Source organism: Bos grunniens, chromosome 8 (genome assembly GCF_055505025.1).
Source record: "Bos grunniens cultivar Pamir isolate PY7600 chromosome 8, Bosgru_T2T1.0, whole genome shotgun sequence".
Classification (NCBI taxonomy): domain Eukaryota; kingdom Metazoa; phylum Chordata; class Mammalia; order Artiodactyla; family Bovidae; genus Bos; species Bos grunniens.
In genome coordinates, this window is record NC_141172.1 from 62,558,910 (window position 1) to 62,576,261 (window position 17,352).

At 49.0% G+C, this 17,352-nt stretch overlaps 1 protein-coding gene across 3 annotated transcripts in view; it reads left to right on the top strand.

The window, feature by feature from the left end:
- COL15A1 (collagen type XV alpha 1 chain) overlaps window positions 1–17,352 on the top strand; it is a 103,590-nt gene that overhangs the window by 21,827 nt on the left and 64,411 nt on the right. For all 3 annotated transcript variants that reach the window (XM_086414389.1, XM_086414387.1, XM_086414388.1), the window contains 3 exons: window positions 13,323–13,870; window positions 15,373–15,447; window positions 16,995–17,075. In XM_086414389.1, the coding sequence (XP_086270515.1) occupies window positions 13,323–13,870; window positions 15,373–15,447; window positions 16,995–17,075 (704 nt within the window). The remainder of the gene's footprint in view (window positions 1–13,322; window positions 13,871–15,372; window positions 15,448–16,994; window positions 17,076–17,352) is intronic.

A 17,352-nucleotide genomic window follows, 5' to 3' on the forward strand; every position in this document is an offset into this window, starting at 1 on the left:
TGGGGTGCTGGTGCCCAGGCCCCGCCTGGACCAACTGAATCAGCATCTCTGGGGGGTGGGCTGCTGGCATCAGCATTTTCAAAAAATCTCCCCAGTGATTCTGTGCAGCCAGGGTTGAGAACCACTGCTCTGCAGCTAAAGTACACGGCACCCAAGACACAGTAAAGGCTCAGTAGGTCCGTCATTATACGTCCCTCATACAGTCATGAACTTAACATGTATTGGGGTCCTACCTGTGCCAGGCTCTACCAGGTGCCCGTATCACCTGCAGTGCGTACTTCTTGCTCAGCCGTTCCTAGCACTGATTCCGAGAGCATCAGTTAATTGGGTTCAATGCTGTACGAAGACATGGTCCAAATCTAATATTCTAAAAAGAAAGTTTTACCGACAAGGGGGAGAATCTGGAAAATGTGCCCACATCAGAGAAACAGAAACCCTTTGTGTAGGAAGAGCAGTCAAAGATCTCCAGCCCTTTACAGAGGCAACTGGAGAAGAAAGAGTGGGCTGCAGACTCTCTGTGGGTCCCCTGGTGAATACCTGCCCCTACAGTGCCCTCACTTCAACATCTATAATGTGGAAAGGTTTCTGTTGGGTGCCTCTGTATTGAGGGGTTAGTTTTTAGCTGCAAAATTCTTTCCTAATGAGACCATAATTGGAACCCAATAAATTAAGCAAGAACTTCCCTGCCATGCAATCCCTGGGGGTGCGGTAAAGAATCTGCCTGCAGTGTAGGAGCCGCAGGAGATGTGGGTTTTATCCCTGGGTCAGGAAGATCCCCTGGAGTAGGAAATGGCAACCCACTCCATTATTCTTGCCTGGAAAATTTCATGGACAGAGGGGCCTGGTGGTCTATAGCCCATGGGGTTTCAAAGAGTTGGACATGACTTAGCGACTAAACAACAGCATATTAAGCAAATCAGATCTGAGTTGCTTTGGTGTGAGTGTGGATCAGGATAGGTGAGTGAGCATGTGTGAGAGTCTCCATGAACAATTTGCAGGTGGATATGTGTGTGAGTGTGTGAAGGCGTCAGGGTGCTTGAGCATGGGGTGAATGCAGGTGAAGGTATGTGTCTGTGTGAATGAGTGTGTATGAGTACCTGTAGCGGGGTGTGAGTATGTTCATGGGATTGTTGTGAATAGGTAAGAGTGTGTGTATGTGTGTGGTTTTTGAGTGTGAATCTGTACGAATGTGTGGGATGCATGTGTGTCCACATGTGTTAGGGGCTGGGGGCAGGCCTCCTCCTTATCCTCCCCTCTCCTGCTGGTGACCTCCTCCACATCCTGCCCTGCACTCTTGCCTCCCCTGCCCCTGGGGAACAGTTAGGAACCATCTGGTCCACACATCTGTCCTGACCTCACCACCCTGCCAGCCTTGGTTCTGTGTCCCCTTGCAGTACTGAGCCAGGCATTGTCAGGAGTTCCTGAAATTGGTGGAGACCCAGCAGGTCTCCACCTATTCCTTTCTGGTCCCCCTCGTGTGCCCCAGGCAAGCCCCTTCTCCAGGCCAGTGAGTTTTCCTTGCAGAGCTAGGGGCCCAGTCCTCCAGAGCTGCTGCCCGGAGTGATGACTCACTGCAGCTGATGTCATCCTCAGGAGCCCAGGCCTCCATCACACTCAAAGACGCTTTGTTCCCCAAATGAAAAAGGATGGGCCATAAACTGAAAGAAGTTACTGCAAGACTCTTCCCAGATGCCCACGGTGCTCATGCCTGCCCACACCTGCCAGCCTCTGCTGGACCGCTTGGTGCGTGTGGTCCCTGCGTGGCTTTGAACCCAGGTTCAGGGAAGGCCATGAGGAAGGGGTCTGAAGGCCCTCACTGCAGCAGGAGAGCAAGACACCCTGCCTGCTTCCTGGGGCTCAATTCCGCCTAGCTCACGGTGTGTGTGTGTGTGTGTGTGTGTGTGTGTGTGTGTGTGTGTAGTGGGTGGTGCAGGCCCTGGCCACAGGATGAGAGTCATACACTCTCCAGGCTCAACTCGTCGGTTCCCTGGTCTCTGGGCCTGCTTATCCAATTCTATTATTTATTCTGTAACGGCTAACAGTTGGGGGATGGCTGTGAGGGGAACTGCAGAGACCACAAGGGTATCTGGCTCAGAGTCAGTCTATTCGCTGGGTCCTGAGTGCTCCTGATGCGCTGAGCCCTGTGCTGAGCACAGCCCTTGTCAGGTTGTCCATTCTCTCCGGGACAATAGAATGTTGTCCATTTTCTCCAGTCTCTTCTATTGCTGCCCTGCTCTACAGATTAGTCTACAGCTCAGAGAAGCCAATTGGCTTGCCCACCCCAGTTAGTGGTGGACCTAGGGCTCACACCCAGGTTGTTCTGCTCCCAAAGCCCAGGTGGTTAACCCTTACCTGTGTCTGCCAACCAGGCGAGGGCATTAGACTCACCCAGGCCAGACTCTGGAAGACTCTGATTTGATAGGGCCGGGCAGGAAGAGCAGATCCCTGTCTTTTCAGAAGCTCCTTGGGTGACTCTGATGAGTGGTTAGGGCTGGGACCTTCATACCACATCATACTACATAGTCAGATTTGAATCCTGACTCCAGTTGCTCATTATCTTCATGGCCTTGGGGGCAGTAACTGACTTTTCCAAGCCTCAGTTTTCTGTCTTGTAAAATGAGGTTAATAATATCTACTTCATAAAGAATCAAGGGTGAAGAGATGATGGAAAGCTCTTTGAATAGTGCCTGTCACGCAGCACGCCCACAGTAAATCTTAGCCACAGATCTTATTGTTTCTTTTCATCCCTTTATGGGTCACCCTTGCTGGACTGTGCTGGTACTGGGGACCGAGATATGGATCTGCATGGTCCATGCCCAGGAGCCCATGTCTATGCGTATCAGGGAAGGAAGGGCACTAACCAGCAGAATGCAGAGAGGAGTGTGCTGAGGTGGAGGGATGCTCAGCTACTGTGGGGACACAGATGGAAGGCCTTGGGGGAAGCCAGGAGGCGGTGGGCTATAATAGGTTGGCTCCTGCACTGCGGCTTTGGGTGAGATACTTCCCCTCTTTGGGGCTTGATTCCTTCCTTTGCCAAATGGGAGAATGACCCCCATCTTGCCTCCCTTCTGGCAGAGGGAGCAGATGAGAGGATGCTTCAGAAACCACAGGGGATGCTGCTGGGTACAGACTTATTCCTGCTGGGGCTGCCAGCTGGACCCAGCTCCTTCCAGCTGCCAGGCAGGGCAGCCAGGCTGCAGAGCCCACACCCTGCTAGGTCTCTGACCACCTCCAGGCCCCTTCAAAACCATCCTTTTCTCAGTTGAGGTCAGAGGCCTGAAAGAAAGAGACAGAGTGCGCGCGAGAGAAAGGAAAGCTCATACAGTAACTTCATTGAGCAGGAAAATTCTTGCACTATATATGAAAACCGGAAAAGGGAAAGAGGCGTTCTAAGTTTACATGTAGAAAAATGCTCTTCTGTAATTCAGAAAAATGAGGTCTTTGATTGTTGGCAAGCCCAGGTCTCCCTTCTAAGTTGATCCAGGATTTTTTTCCCTGGCAGGGAAACAGTTCTTTTTTCTAAGAAATGCATTGGGTGGTAGGTTTTTCTAAGAACCTCTTGAATCTGTGCTGGGTGCAGATAGAGCCCCTGCAGCAGGAATTCTGTTGCACTCATTTTCCTTGGGAAGGGAGTCAGGTAGAGCTGGGCGCCTCGGGGACTCCAGGCTGGGTGGGGTGACGTTTCCTCCCAGGCAGAGCCATGACATTTTCCTGGGCACAGTGCTCATCGCCTCTGGCCAGGTTGCGCTGCCCAAAGGCAAGGACATCTGTGAGGGGAGGGCTGGATTTGTGCTGGTCCCTTTTGGAGTCATTCCTTCCAGGCCTGAAGGCTGTGGGCTGAAGGAACTGGCAGTTAAGAGTGGTTAGAGAAACTGGAAAACAGATGGGAGATGAGGATGCAAAATTGGAGACATTCAGACCTGGCAAGGGCCTTTGGAAGCCATCTGATGCAAGCCTCTCATTTCAGATGAGGAACCTGAGGCTCAGAGAGAAAGGAGACGGCTACATTGGGCTGGTGGCAGAGTCTGCCTCACAGGCCACGGTCCCACCCTGTATAATGTCCGAGAGGCCATGGTGTGGAGGTCCAGGCTGACTCGTGTGTGGTCCAGGGGGCAGAGTTAGGCCCAGCCAGGCGGGTGGAGGCTACAGGGGGACATGCCTCAGCTTACTGACTTCGATTTGCCCAGCAGTGGCCAGGGTTGCCCTGGCGTGGGGGATGAGCTCCTGGACAGTGGACATTATGCAAGCAGTAACCGGATGGACTTTCGCTGTGGGAAGGGAATGTGGCGGAGGAGGCTCCTTCTCCAGATGGTGAGCTGCACATTTTCTGCATCAAGTCTGTGGCTTGGTGCACTCGCAGCAGGCAGCATAGGAGGTATTGGGGATCTCCCCTCTGAGTGCAGGGAAATCCAGGAGAGAGATGCCCTGCTGGGGCCCCCAGGGCCATCATGCGCACTTTACCTATACATACTTAGCCTGCCTGCTGGCTCCAGTAACCTGGGGTCATCTGGACCCTTGTGCCTGCCCCAGTGGGAGCAACAGGAGTCAGTGAGTTGCTGTTTAAGCTGACTGAAGTGTTCTGTAGTCTTCACAGCTGCAAGTGGAAATGGGATGTAGGGAGGGGAACACCCTTTGCCTTCCCAGACAGCCGGGGTAGGAAGGGGGCAGAGGATGGGAGGGAGGCACCTGGGTTCTAGTCCTGGCTCGTCCACAGTTCCCCACTGACCTCAGGCCCGCTCTCTTGGGTCACTTCCAGACCTGACTCTGAGTCTATTGTTGGGGCCACATTCTCCCAGTTTCCCTAGGCTCAGGCAGTGTCCCTCTCAGCTGCAGCCCAGGAAGCCTTTCTTGCGTTTCATGGGTGCAGTTCTTGGTATGGCCACCAGGGGCCGCTGCCGCGCGCGTTCCTGAAGTGTCCTCAGCCTCCCTGTCTGGCTCTCTGCAACCGGCTTTGACCTAGAGCCAGGGGAATGCTCCTCAGTCCCTTGGGGCTGACAAGCACGAACACTGGGCTCAGGTCCCAGATATTCATCTGTGAGATGAAGATGGAGTTTTGCAAAGCCAGATTCGGTTCCCTAAGGAGGCAAAGCTCCATAGCCCAGGCTAACCCCAGGCACTGCTTCAGGACCCCACAGATGGAAAGGCTGAACCAGCCCATTACACAGAAGGAGAAACTGAGGTCTGCTTGGGGAAGAGAGGTGTTAGCTATCCTGGAGAGGAGGAGGGGGAAGGGTTCCAGTTCCTCACCTCCTCTGGCCTCTGGTCACGGTCATCTCTGTGGAAAGAAAACCTGAACCCTGCCCTGTTTGTTTCTTCATCACTAGAATTCTGTCCCAGTTTCCATGGAAACTAGCTTTGGACCCCTGGGAGGAAAGTTGCACCATGTGGTGACTATTCAGATTTCCTCTCCCCAGTCCACCTCTAAAGCCGTCTGATTCCTCTTCCCTGTGCCCCCGGGAGGGGCTGCTGCAAAGTTGTACTCCGGTACCCAAACCAAAGACTTGAGGAGAGTGAGGCCCAGTTGCATCTGTCTGCCCCCTTTCCTCAGGCCACAGCTCTGAGTGCCTGCTCTCTGCCAAGCTCTCATGTGGGTATTTGAATGGGGGAGTCATGCCTGTGGCTCTGTGTATAGTGTAGGAGTGAAGCTCCGGGGTCTTGGGGTGCAGCTGAGTGAGCGTAGAAAGATTCAGCTGTTAAAAGATAGGGGAAGGTGTTACCAATAAAAGGGACAGAGTGAGCAAAGGCAAGAACAGGAAAAGGGGGAGAATGACGAGAGGAATCAGAAGGTGTCTTGAGTGGAATTTTGATTTGATTCTGAGCATGCTGGGGAGCCATTGAAGGCTCTGGAGTTTGAGTAGCATAAATGGCTGACTGCTAACAGAGACATCTAGATCAGGAACTCCTTGAGAGCCTGCATTCTGGTTTCAGTTCCACATCCCTAGCTGCACACAAGGCATAATGTGGGGGCTTCACAAATGTTATCAAATTCACGAATGGAAAAGTGGGTTGAAGAACCCCCACTGAAATGAAGCTGCAAGTGTGTGTGCCAAGTCGCTTCAGTCGTATCTGACTCTTTGCAACCCTATGGACCATTGCCCACCAGGCTCCTTTTTCCATGGGATTCTCCAGGCAAGAATACTGGAGTGGGTTGCCATGCCCTCCTCTAGGGGATCTTCCCAACCCAGGAATCGAACCCACATCTCCTGCATCTCCTGCATTGGCAAGTGAGTTCTTTACCACTAGTGCCACCTGGGAAGCCCAGAAATGAAGCTATCCCTATGCATTAATGAAGTGAGATTAAGACTGAGGTCAGATGTCCTCTGAGATAGGCAGTTATCTGTGGAGAATTGTGGCACCCTCCCACAAAAGGCCCCAAGCTTCCTGAGGCTAGAGAGTTCTGTGATCAGTCCCCTATTAGCACCACCCCCTCCAGTCTTGCCCCTCAAGGATGGTGGAACGTCCTTCCAGCAGCTGTGATCTCCATCCCCCTGCTTCCCACCCAGCACAGAGCCATCCCAGGACAAGCCTATGGACCTAGCTGCTGGGCCTGTTTGTCTTGGCTTCTTGGCTTCTCTCCCCTCCCTGGTGGCTGCCTGAGCAGGTGGCCCTCCTGCCAGAGGCCAAGGGGAAGTGAGCCAGTAGGCCCAGGCGCAGCCCTGAGCATGGGTCACTCCAGGCCAGAGGTCACTCCCTGCCATCCCACAGCATGCCGTGGGACAGTGTGTGTGGAGGGAGGGGGCGGTTGCTGAGAGCACAGCAGGGGCTGACTTGGACTTCCTTTAGGTTGTGGCTTGGCTCCCCCTGTGGCTGACCCAGTGGAAGCAAGGCCTGCTGCCTGCTGCTTGCATGCTGGTTCTCCCTCATAGCCGAGGTCTGGGCAGCAGGGGGCAGGTAGGATTAGGAAAGGATCTCTTTGCAGACTTTGGTTTTTACTAAACTTAAACCTTTGGATCAAGCAGAAGACCAGTTTCTACTATTTGTTGAGCACTTGTACTTTTCCTCCATTATCTCATTTGGTCCCCATGTGTGAGATGGGTGGGACATTCCTACATCACCAGTAAGTTATCCGCCCAAAAGCTGCCTACTTGGTAACTGGCACAGGTTGGATCTGAACCCAGCTCTGTCCAGCGCCAAGGCAGTTCTCTACAGGCTGCCTCTTCCGTCCACTCTCGAGCTGGCCCACCAGTGGCCTGTGCCTAGCGTGGCTAGGGCAGCCCAGGGGTCGTGGAGGGGCGCCAGTTGCGGGTCACCTGCCACTCCAAGTCACCCCAAGGCAGAATCACATCTCCCCCTCCACCCATTCTTGCTTCACTGCTCCCCCTGTTACTTCCTGGATGTGTGTCCTAGTCATGAAACTCTCTCCTTGACCATTATTTCCCTGTCTATAAAATAAGGAGGTTGGCTCGATGGGTGATTTTTTCTTTTTTTTTTTGAAGCAGAATCCCTCCTGGAACTAAGAATTCCCAAAATGGCCATGTGGAAGCCTGGGCTTTACTGCTTTACATGGCAGCACTGGGCTGGTTTAAGCAGGCTTCTGGGTGGAAACCTTTCAACCCCTGTCCCGGAGTCCCTGAACCCCACCTGTTCCTGAGTCCTTGGAACACCACTTAGAAACAAGCCTCTGGATGAGAGGCCTGGGTCATATACCCACTGTGGAACCACACATTCTGCAGACCTGGAGCATCCCACTGGAAAGGGGCTTCCTCTCCTATTCTCAGTTGGAGAAGGAGACGAGCTGGAGGAAAAGCTTTCACTGGATCAGATGGAGAAGACAGAAAGCTATCAGCAGGGTACTCATGCTTTTATTTGGCTTTTATCTTTAAACTGTGGAGGGGAGAAAAGAAATCTCAGCGGGGTGCTTGCTTTTATTTCTGTTTCATTACTTTTCACTCTTTCCCCCTTTGTATACAGAAATGGGCTATCTTTGAGTGAGGAAAAACATAAAAGATTTTGTACTTTCTAAAAGAGGATGTAAAGAGTTTATATCTTTAAAAATATGTAAATGTCTATTTTTCACTTCATGTGCTTGAGGTAAAATTCAAAAAGTACAAAAGAGTATCCATTGAGAAGAAAGTCTGTTGTCACCCAGCCACTAGCTTCCTTCCCTGGAGAGTCTCTGGCCTCAGCTTCTTGTGTATCTTTCTAGAAATATTCTAATATATATTTTATGTATTTAACATGTATTAATATATGTACTTCCAATGGATAGCATGGCATCTGGTCCCATCACTTCATGGGAAATAGATGGGGAAACAGTGGAAACAGTGTCAGACTTTATTTTTTGGGGCTCCAAAATCACTGCAGATGGTGACTGCAGCCATGAAATTAAAAGATGCTTACTCCTTGGAAGGAAAGTTATGACCAACCTAGATAGCATATTCAAAAGCAGAGACATTACTTTTCCAACAAAGGTCCGTCTAGTCAAGGCTGTGGTTTTTCCAGTGGTCATGTATGGATGTGAGAGTTGGACTGTGAAGAAAGCTGAGCGCCGAAAAATTGATGCTTTTGAACTGTGGTGTTGGAGAAGACTCTTGAGAGTCCCTTGGACTGCAAGGAGATCCAACCGGTCCATTCTAAAGGAGATCAGTCCTGGGTGTTCTTTGGAAGGAATGATGCTAAAGCTGAAACTCCAGTACTTTGGCCACCTCATGCGAAGAGTTGACTCATTGGAAAAGACTCTGATGCTGGGAGGGATTGGGGGCAGGAGGAGAAGGGGACGACAGAGGATGAGATGGCTGGATGGCATCACTGACTCGATGGACGTGAGTCTGGGTGAACTCCAGGAGTTGGTGATGGACAGGGAGGCCTGGTGTGCTGCGATTCATGGGGTCACAAAGAGTCAGACACGACTGAGCGACTGCACTGAACTGAACTGAATGGATAGCAATTCTATTCTGCACCTTGTTTTTCTGTTTGTTTCTAGTTCATACATCTTGTTGTTGTTGTTGCTCAGTTGTGTCCGACTCTTTGTGACCCCGTGGACTGCAGCTTGCCAGGCTTCCCTGTCCTTCCCTGCTTCCCGGAGTTTGCTCAGATTCATGTCCATTGAGTCGATGATGCATCTTCTGTCGCCCGCTTCTCCTCTGCCCTCAATCTTTCCCAGCATCAGGGTCTTTTCCAAGGAGTCAGCTCTTCCTGTTTCATATTAACACCTAAGGAATCACACCTTTTTAAAGGCTTCACAAGTGGACTTCCCTGGTGGTCCAGTGGTTAAGAATCTGCCTTGCAGTGCAGAGATTGTGGGTTTAGCCCGTAATTAGGGAACCAAGATCCCACATGGCACAGCACAACTAACCATGATCAACTAAGACCCGAGGGAGCCAAATAAATAAATATTTTTAAAAAATAAATAAAGGCTGCATTGGATTGCTTTGTGTGACTATAACAAAAGTTAGTATTTATTTAACCATTCCCTGAGAATTCCAAGATGGAACGGTTTAGATATGTCCAGATACATTTTAAACAGTGCTGCAATGGATATTCTTTTAAGTTCTTTATATGCACATATATAACTTTATCTGTTTCAAAAATTTATAGAAGTATAACCACTGCGTCAAAGAGTACACGTGCACTTTTAATTTTGATACACATAGTGAGGACGCTCCTCCCGCAGATGTTATCATTTTACACTTCCAGCAGCAGTGCATGCAATGGCCTGTTCCCTCAAACGCTTGCTAAACAGGATGTTAGCCAACGCTTTGATCTTTGCCAGTCTGATAGGGAAAATGCTGTCTCTTCATAATCTTACCTTGTATCTTTCTTGTTGTGAATGAGGCTAAGTATCTGTTCGTATGTTTAATAGCCCTTTTTTTTTCTTTTACTGTGGAAAGACTTTCCTATTCTTTGCCCATTTTTTCTTTTGGATTATTTTGTTGTTGTTCAGTCTCTCAGTCGTGTCTGACTCTTTGCGACTCCATGGACTGCAGCACACCAGGCTTCACCATCTCCTGGAGCTTGCTCAAACTCACGTCCATTGAGTCAGTGATGCCGTCCAACGGTCTCATCCTCTGTCGTCCCCTTCTTTCTTCTTCAATCTTTCCCAGTATCTTCGGATTATTGACCTCCTGCTTATTCATTTGTTTTGTGTGTTAAGGTAATTTGTTTGTTGTCTGTGATATATGCAGCAAATATTTTATTAAGATTGGGATTTTATTTGACACTGTGGGAATTTATTTTTGCTATGCAGAACTTAAAAAATTTGTGTGTCATTAAATTTAACCAATTTACGAATCTTCTTATTTTTGCCTTCTTGGGTTTGCTATACTTTACTTTCTGTTTTAATGCAAATTGCAAACTGGACAGAAAAAGCATTGGATTGAGAATCAGGTCTGTTTATAATTACTAAACCCCTTCCCTTTTTTAACCTCAGTTTTGCCTTCTTTCTGTAGACTGAAGAGGTTGAATTTCATTTATTTGTTCATTTTTTTTCATTCATTCATTCCTTAGCACTGAGCTGGAGGCGGGAACATAGAGATGAATGGTGTGGTCCAATGGGGAGAGAGACAAGTGACCAAGAGCGACCTGCAGTGTACAGGGGGTGAAAGTGGGGGACCCTAGTGTGTTTTGAAGGAGGAGGATGTAGGTCAGGAGGTGAAACAAGGGATTTCGGGGGTGGGGAGAACGAGGAGTTATTCTGGTAAAAATAGCCAGTGGGATGAGGCGTGGAGGGAAGAGCATTTGACGTGGGGGGAGAGGACCTGCGATGGCCTGGGGCACTGGAAGGACATCATCAGGCTTGCTGGGGAGTCAGAGTGCTGCTGGGTCTAGACCAAGAGGGCCCTCCAGCCAGGTGCCCAGGCCGCTGGGTACCCTGAGAGCACAGGTGACCGGAGAAGCCTTCTCATTAAGGCCTCAACATGATCAGACTTGCCCTTTTGCTGAAGATGCAATAATCATTTTCTTTAGTGTTGTGAAATATTTACCATGACCGTTTTTAACAAAGAATACTACAAGGAATACTTTCGAATATCACCTAGTTTAAGAAATAACATCATCGCTATAGTTGAAAAGCCCCATGGACTTCTCCCCAAATCTCATCTCTCTACCTCCCCTAAATGTTGGCAGGAACATGCTTCTAGTGGGTGTGTAAAATGGCACAGTTGCGTCTTAATGATAATTAAGATAATAATTACATCAAAAAGAAATGATAATTATAGCATGCGAGGTGGGCATTAACTAATGCTAGAGTGGTAATCATATTGCAATATACAAGGGTATCAGATCAACACTTTGTTCACCTTAAACTTATACAGTGTTATTTGTTGGTTATATATCAGGTTTTTTAAACGGCACAGTTGCTTAAGAGAGCAATTTAGCCATACTCAGTGAAGTTACAGGTGCAAATGTTCATATCATTGAATAATTTCCACCCCAAAGTGGTGGACTCACTTGCACAGGTAAGCACAAGGAGATGTGAATAAGAAAGTCCATAGCAGCAGTGGCTGTAATAGTGATGGGAAACCTCACTTTCCATCAGCAGAAAGATGAAGTAATCCACAGTGACTTATTTATACATAGGATACTGCTATGAAAACATGAGACTTGGAGCCACACTCAACAGGGATAAATCACAAAAATACAATGTTGAGTGGGAAAAAAAAGTTCCAGAATACACGCAGCCTGCCAACACTTATATGAGGTTAGGAGACAGGCACTGCAGTGCTGAATTCTGTTAGAGACATATACTCGTGTAGTAAACACACAAAGACATGCATGGGGATGATAAACACCAGACCCCTAGAGTGGCTGCCTCTGGGGCATGGGCAGGGGGAAAGGATCAGAGAGTTCCTGAGAGCTTCGGCTGAGTTGATGTTTCCTTTCTTAAGTGGGGTGCTGGGCCCATGCCTATTCCTCATGTTATTCTTGTCTTAAAAATGTTAATAATATATTTTATATAGCCCAGAGTGTCCCCAAATTATCATCTCCATGTGTAATCAATCTAAACAGATTAAATAAAATGACCATCTTACATTCCTTTTTTCAAACATTACTTTTTCAAAATCCAGTTTGTATCTACTGTCCATCCGCAGGGTTCCTGTCCACCTCTTCCTGGGACCTGCATTCTTATCTCATCTCTTTAGGTGCATGTGGGTGCAGGTGTCTGTAAGCCAGCCTGCAGCCTTCTCCCAGGGAATAGTGGTTGGGTGGCTCAAGGCTTATGAGCCTAAGTCCTCTCCAGGCCACCACAATGGAGCCCTATGTTTCTCCCGGCAAAGGGTGGTGGTGAAGAGCACATCCTCTTTAGTCAGATGCTCTGGCTTTAGACTTCTGATGGGCTTACTTTGGGCAAATTTTTTACCTTCTCTAAGTTGTCTCTGGGGCTTCCCAGGTGGTACTAGTGGTAAAGAATCCACCTACCAATACAGGTGATACAGTTTCAATCCCTGGGTTCAGCAGATGCCCTGGAGAAGGAAATGGCAACCCACTCCAGTGTTCTTGCCTGGAGAATCCCATGGACAGGGGAGCCTGGTGGGCTACAGTCCATGGGGTTGCAGTGGGGCACAACTGAGCAACTGAACACACACACACACACACACACACACACACACAAGTTCTCTCTGGAATAGAATGGGATAATAGTACCTATCCTCATAGCGTGGTTGTGAGGAGTAAATGAACTAATGTATGTGAAGAGCTTACAGCCTGCTAAAAATGAGAGATCAGGGAATGTGGGTGATGCTGTCATAATGACGACAGTGACAAAGGGAGTTGACAATGCATGACAATGATGCAAATTTCAGTTGTCCTAACGTCTGGGAGCACTTCGATTTGTCCCTGCTTTCCCCCATATCCTGAGGCACTTGAACAGTAGACTTCACTCAAAACACAACAAAACAAACCTGCCCACTTTTACAGAGAGAAATGGGGGGAAATCCCTATGTTGATGTGGGGGAACATTGTAGAAATATTCTAGAAATATTCTGATATGTTTTCCAAACTAATCATGACTTGTTCGTGGGTAATGAAATCAATTTAGTAGGTTGTTTTCCAGCATGTTTTTAATAAAATAAAAGAGAAAAAGAATTGTTAAATGGAAAGGAAAACATCGTAGTGCCTGGTGAGTATTAAAAGTAAATAATGTTTTATGAAACATCTGTTTCAGGGTTACAGATATATATTTGTCTAAATGTGCATAGTGGGTGGCCATGTAAATGTATTTCTTATTATGGGTCATTGTCAAAAAAGTTTGACAAACAGAAATTAAGATGCTGCAGTGGGCTTCTTGAAGGATCCCATTTCATTTCCTGAGTATATTTCCTCCTTATTTCCAAGCAGAGAGGAACATATGTGTGAAGCATGGGCTCTTCTCTCCCTCCCTGCAGAATCGGCTTCCCGGGGCCCCCTGGACCTCACGGAGCTCGTCGGCGTCCCGCTGCCCTCCTCTGTGTCCTTTGTAGCTGGCTATGGTGGCTTCCCAGCCTACAGCTTTGGGCCTGGTGCCAACGTCGGCCGCCCGGCCAGGACCCTCATCCCGTCCACCTTCTTCAGGGACTTCGCCATCAGCGTGAGGGTGAAGCCCAGCAGCCCCCAAGGCGGTGTGCTGTTTGCCATCACGGACGCCTTCCAGAAGGTCATCTACCTGGGCCTGCGGCTCTCGGGCGTGGAGGACGGCCGCCAGCGGGTCATCCTCTACTACACGGAGCCTAGCTCCCAGGTGTCCCGCGAGGCCGCCGCCTTCCTGGTGCCCGTGATGACCCACAAGTGGAACTACTTTGCTGTGGTCGTCCAGGGCGAGGAAGTGACCCTCCTCGTGGACTGTGAGGAGCATGGCCGCGTCCCCTTTCCAAGGTCCTCCCAGGCCTTGACCTTCGAGCCCAGTGCGGGAATCTTTGTGGGCAATGCAGGAGCTACGGGGCTGGAGAGATTCATTGTGAGTTCAAGTCTTCCAGACGAGGAGGCTGCTGGACACTGCAGCAAACACGAGCGACTGTTCTTATTATCATTTTATCCTTATGTCCTCGGGCATGCATGCTAGTGGGACAAAAGCTAGGCTCAAAACTCAGAACTTAGATTCTATTGCTGAGTTTTCAGTGTAGCCTGATGATTTTAAACAGCAGCTGAATTCTCTGATCCTCTCTGTGTTTTCTTATCTGTGAGTGGGGATTAGAAAACTTAGGCTATAGGGCTGTAGAATCATGTGAGCTAGCCTGTGTGAAAGCACTTTTTCTGTTTTTAGGCATTATAAAAAGGGTAAGGTTTGTAATTCAAGGTTTGTTCAGTGATTTTGTCTTTGGAAAATGGTGACAGCTGCATATAATTTCTGCGAAGGTGGAAGAGCTGAGCTGAGAGTGTGAGGTAGTTGCTGTCTCTCCTTTGGGACAATGTGCCTTGAAAAAATATCAGAAGACCGATTTTACTGTCAAATGGATTTTTATGAACGAGCCATTCTAAAGCAAATCCCAAGTTATTGTAGTCATTCATTTAGTCACCACTAGTCTTACTGGGTTGGGAGGATCCCCTGGAGGAGAGAATGGCTACCCACTCCAGTATTCTGGCCTGGAGAATTCCATGGGCTGTATAGTCCATGGGTTTGCAAAGAGTCAGACAAGACTGAGCAACTTTCACTTTCATTTTGATTCTTACTGATACCTTCCCAATTGATTCAAGACAGGATTGAGCTGGAGTTTGGGTTTATCTGTAATACAGTGGAATATGGATTTTAAGAAGGTAGAATCCAATGAACAGTTTTGAAACTCTCACTTGGAGATGGACTTCCCTGGTGGCTCAGATGGTAAAGAATCTGCCCACAATGCAGGAGACCCGGGTTCAATCCCTGGCTCGGGAAGATCTCCTGGAGAAGGGAATGGCAACCCACTCCAGTATTCTTGCCTGGAGAATTCCATGGACAGAGGAGCCTGGCAGGCTACAGTCCATGGGGTCACAAAATTTTGGACACAACTGAGTGACTAACACCACCACCACATATGCAGAATGGGCTGTCGGGGGTAGGGAGGGGAGGCAGAGTGGAGGCAGGGAGCCTGGCTGACAGCTACTCTGGGGACAAGTCCTTCCAGCTGGAAGCTTTGAGCCATGGGGGAGAGACACTTTCTGGTGGGGGAGGCGAGTACTTTAGGGTTCACTGCTGACAAGTTAGGGACCTGGGGACCTGTTAGGAGGCTGCTGTTATTCTGCACTTTGAATACTGAGCTCTCTAAGGACCTCTCTGGTTAGTGAGGCTCATTTTACATTGTCCCAGGGAGAGCCCCCCTTAATGAGAGCAGGCCTGGGGATGGCATGGTTTTCTTTTCATGGCCTCGGGCAGCACTTCTCACTCCTGTCCTTTCACTGGTTCTGCTCTGTATAAAAACAGTCGTGTGTCCCAGGGGCACTTGTGCTGTAAACGCGGCCTCTGACCCCTCTGCTTTCCTCTAGGGTTCCATACAGCAGCTCATCATCCACCCTGACCCCAGGACTCCCGAGGAGATGTGTGAAGCTGAAGACTCCTCGGTGAGCCGCCCCACTTCTCCCTGCCGCCCCACTTCTCCCCGTCACCCCCACTTCTCCCCGTCACCCCCACAGTGGGCCCTGAAGCCCCAGCAGCCAGAGAAGGGCCCGGCACCCAGGCAGTTTTTCACCCCAAACGTCATGGAGTCTCTGAAATCCCCTATCTTGGCAAGCGCTCCATCAAGTCCTATTTTGAGCTTTTTGGCTTTGTTATTATTTTTGAGAACTTCAGCCATGTCTTTGGTGTTTGGTGGAGGATTGGTGGCGGGGGGAGTTGTGTTTCTTCTAAGGTGTTAGGTTCTTCCATGGCTGTACCAGTCAATGGCCTGGTTTCCAGACTTCCTGCCAAGAAAGGGTGTCAGGATTCTAAAATAAAAGTTAAAACTCCAAGACATTCTGAATGTAAATTCTTATAAAAACAAACCTAAATTTAGCTTTTATGCTTGGCAAATGAATCAGTTCCTCAATTAAAGGGGGTGGTGAGCAGGAAAAAAAAGATGGCTCCTTTTCCCTCTTCCTCCTTCCTCCCCCTCCCTCCAGGCTTGACTGAGTACCTGCAAGGTGACCGACCTGGGGAGATGCGGGAGATAAAGAGATGAACTGGGGACCGTCTGCATCCTCAAGATGCTCAGACATACCCAAAAGCAGTGATAGACCTGAGTGTAATTGGTCCTCAGACCCAAATTCTACAAGTCAGGCGGGGGCAGGAAGGTGGAAGAGGAAGAACAGGAAGCCGGTCAGGAAGGAGTTGATACCTGATCAGTGACAAGCAAGAGTCAGCCAGATGAAGAAGAAAAGGTATTCCCAGCAGAAGACACCGCACAAGGAAGGAAAGTCATAGGCCAGCAGAGCATGGCGTATTCGTAGACCTTCATATCCTCTATCTGTCAGCCCCAAAGCTAAGCATAAACTTCTTTCATTCATTCAGTAAAAAATGTTGCCAGTGTACTTGGACAGCCAGCCCCTCAGAGGTAGAACTTGGCCCTGGGAGAATATTTGCTCTCCTCGAGTCCATGATTCCAGCCTGGCATTCCCATTATGCTGAGAGAAGGGAAAACTTGTGTGTATATATTGCTTCATCTCTATGGTGCTATTAATATTGAACAAACAGAAACAATCCAAGGGTCCACAAGCAGGTTACAAAATCATGGCACACGGTGTCCTGGCTGCCATCAGGGGGCTAATGGTGAAGACTAGGTAACAAGAGGAGGATGTTCTTCAAATATAGTGGTTCCCAGTGAGAAATTCTGATGACAGTCAGCACAGAGGGAGTGCCTTTTGATCAAGATAGGAGGGCACTTGGGCAAAATGTAAGTAGGTATGTTGGAGAGACTACATTGATTGTATTTTTTGTTTGAGCAATAAAATGTGGAAGGAGACAAAAAGAATAGCTCAATCACATGCTTTCCCCTTCACCCCACTTTCTCTGTACACCTCCATCTACATCTTTCCTTTTACATGCACCCTGCTTCTCCATAGGAGTCTGTTTCTATGACTCCCCAGTTATCAACTTTTCTCCCCCTCTGCCCACATGATTTGTCTCCACACAGGCATCTGGAGAGACCAGCGGGCTCCAGGAGACGGATGGAGTAGCTGAGATCTTGGAAGCAGTCACCTACACTCAAGCCCCAGTGAGTACTGGGTACTGTGCTATGTCATCTTGGTCAGCTTTTAGAGGGCTAGGCATTGTCCAAGAGGACCCAGACTTGGTCTGAAGTCTCTGTCCTCACATCTGTGACTTCATTCGACAGCTCACCTGGGGAAGTCAGGAAAATACTGGCCAGTGGGCATTTTGCAAAATCCTCAGTGTAGGGGGATTCCCTGGTGGCTCAGAGGTTAAAGCGTCTGCCTCCAATGCGGGAGACCCGGGTTTGATCCCTGGGTTGGGAAGATCCCCTGGAGAAGGAA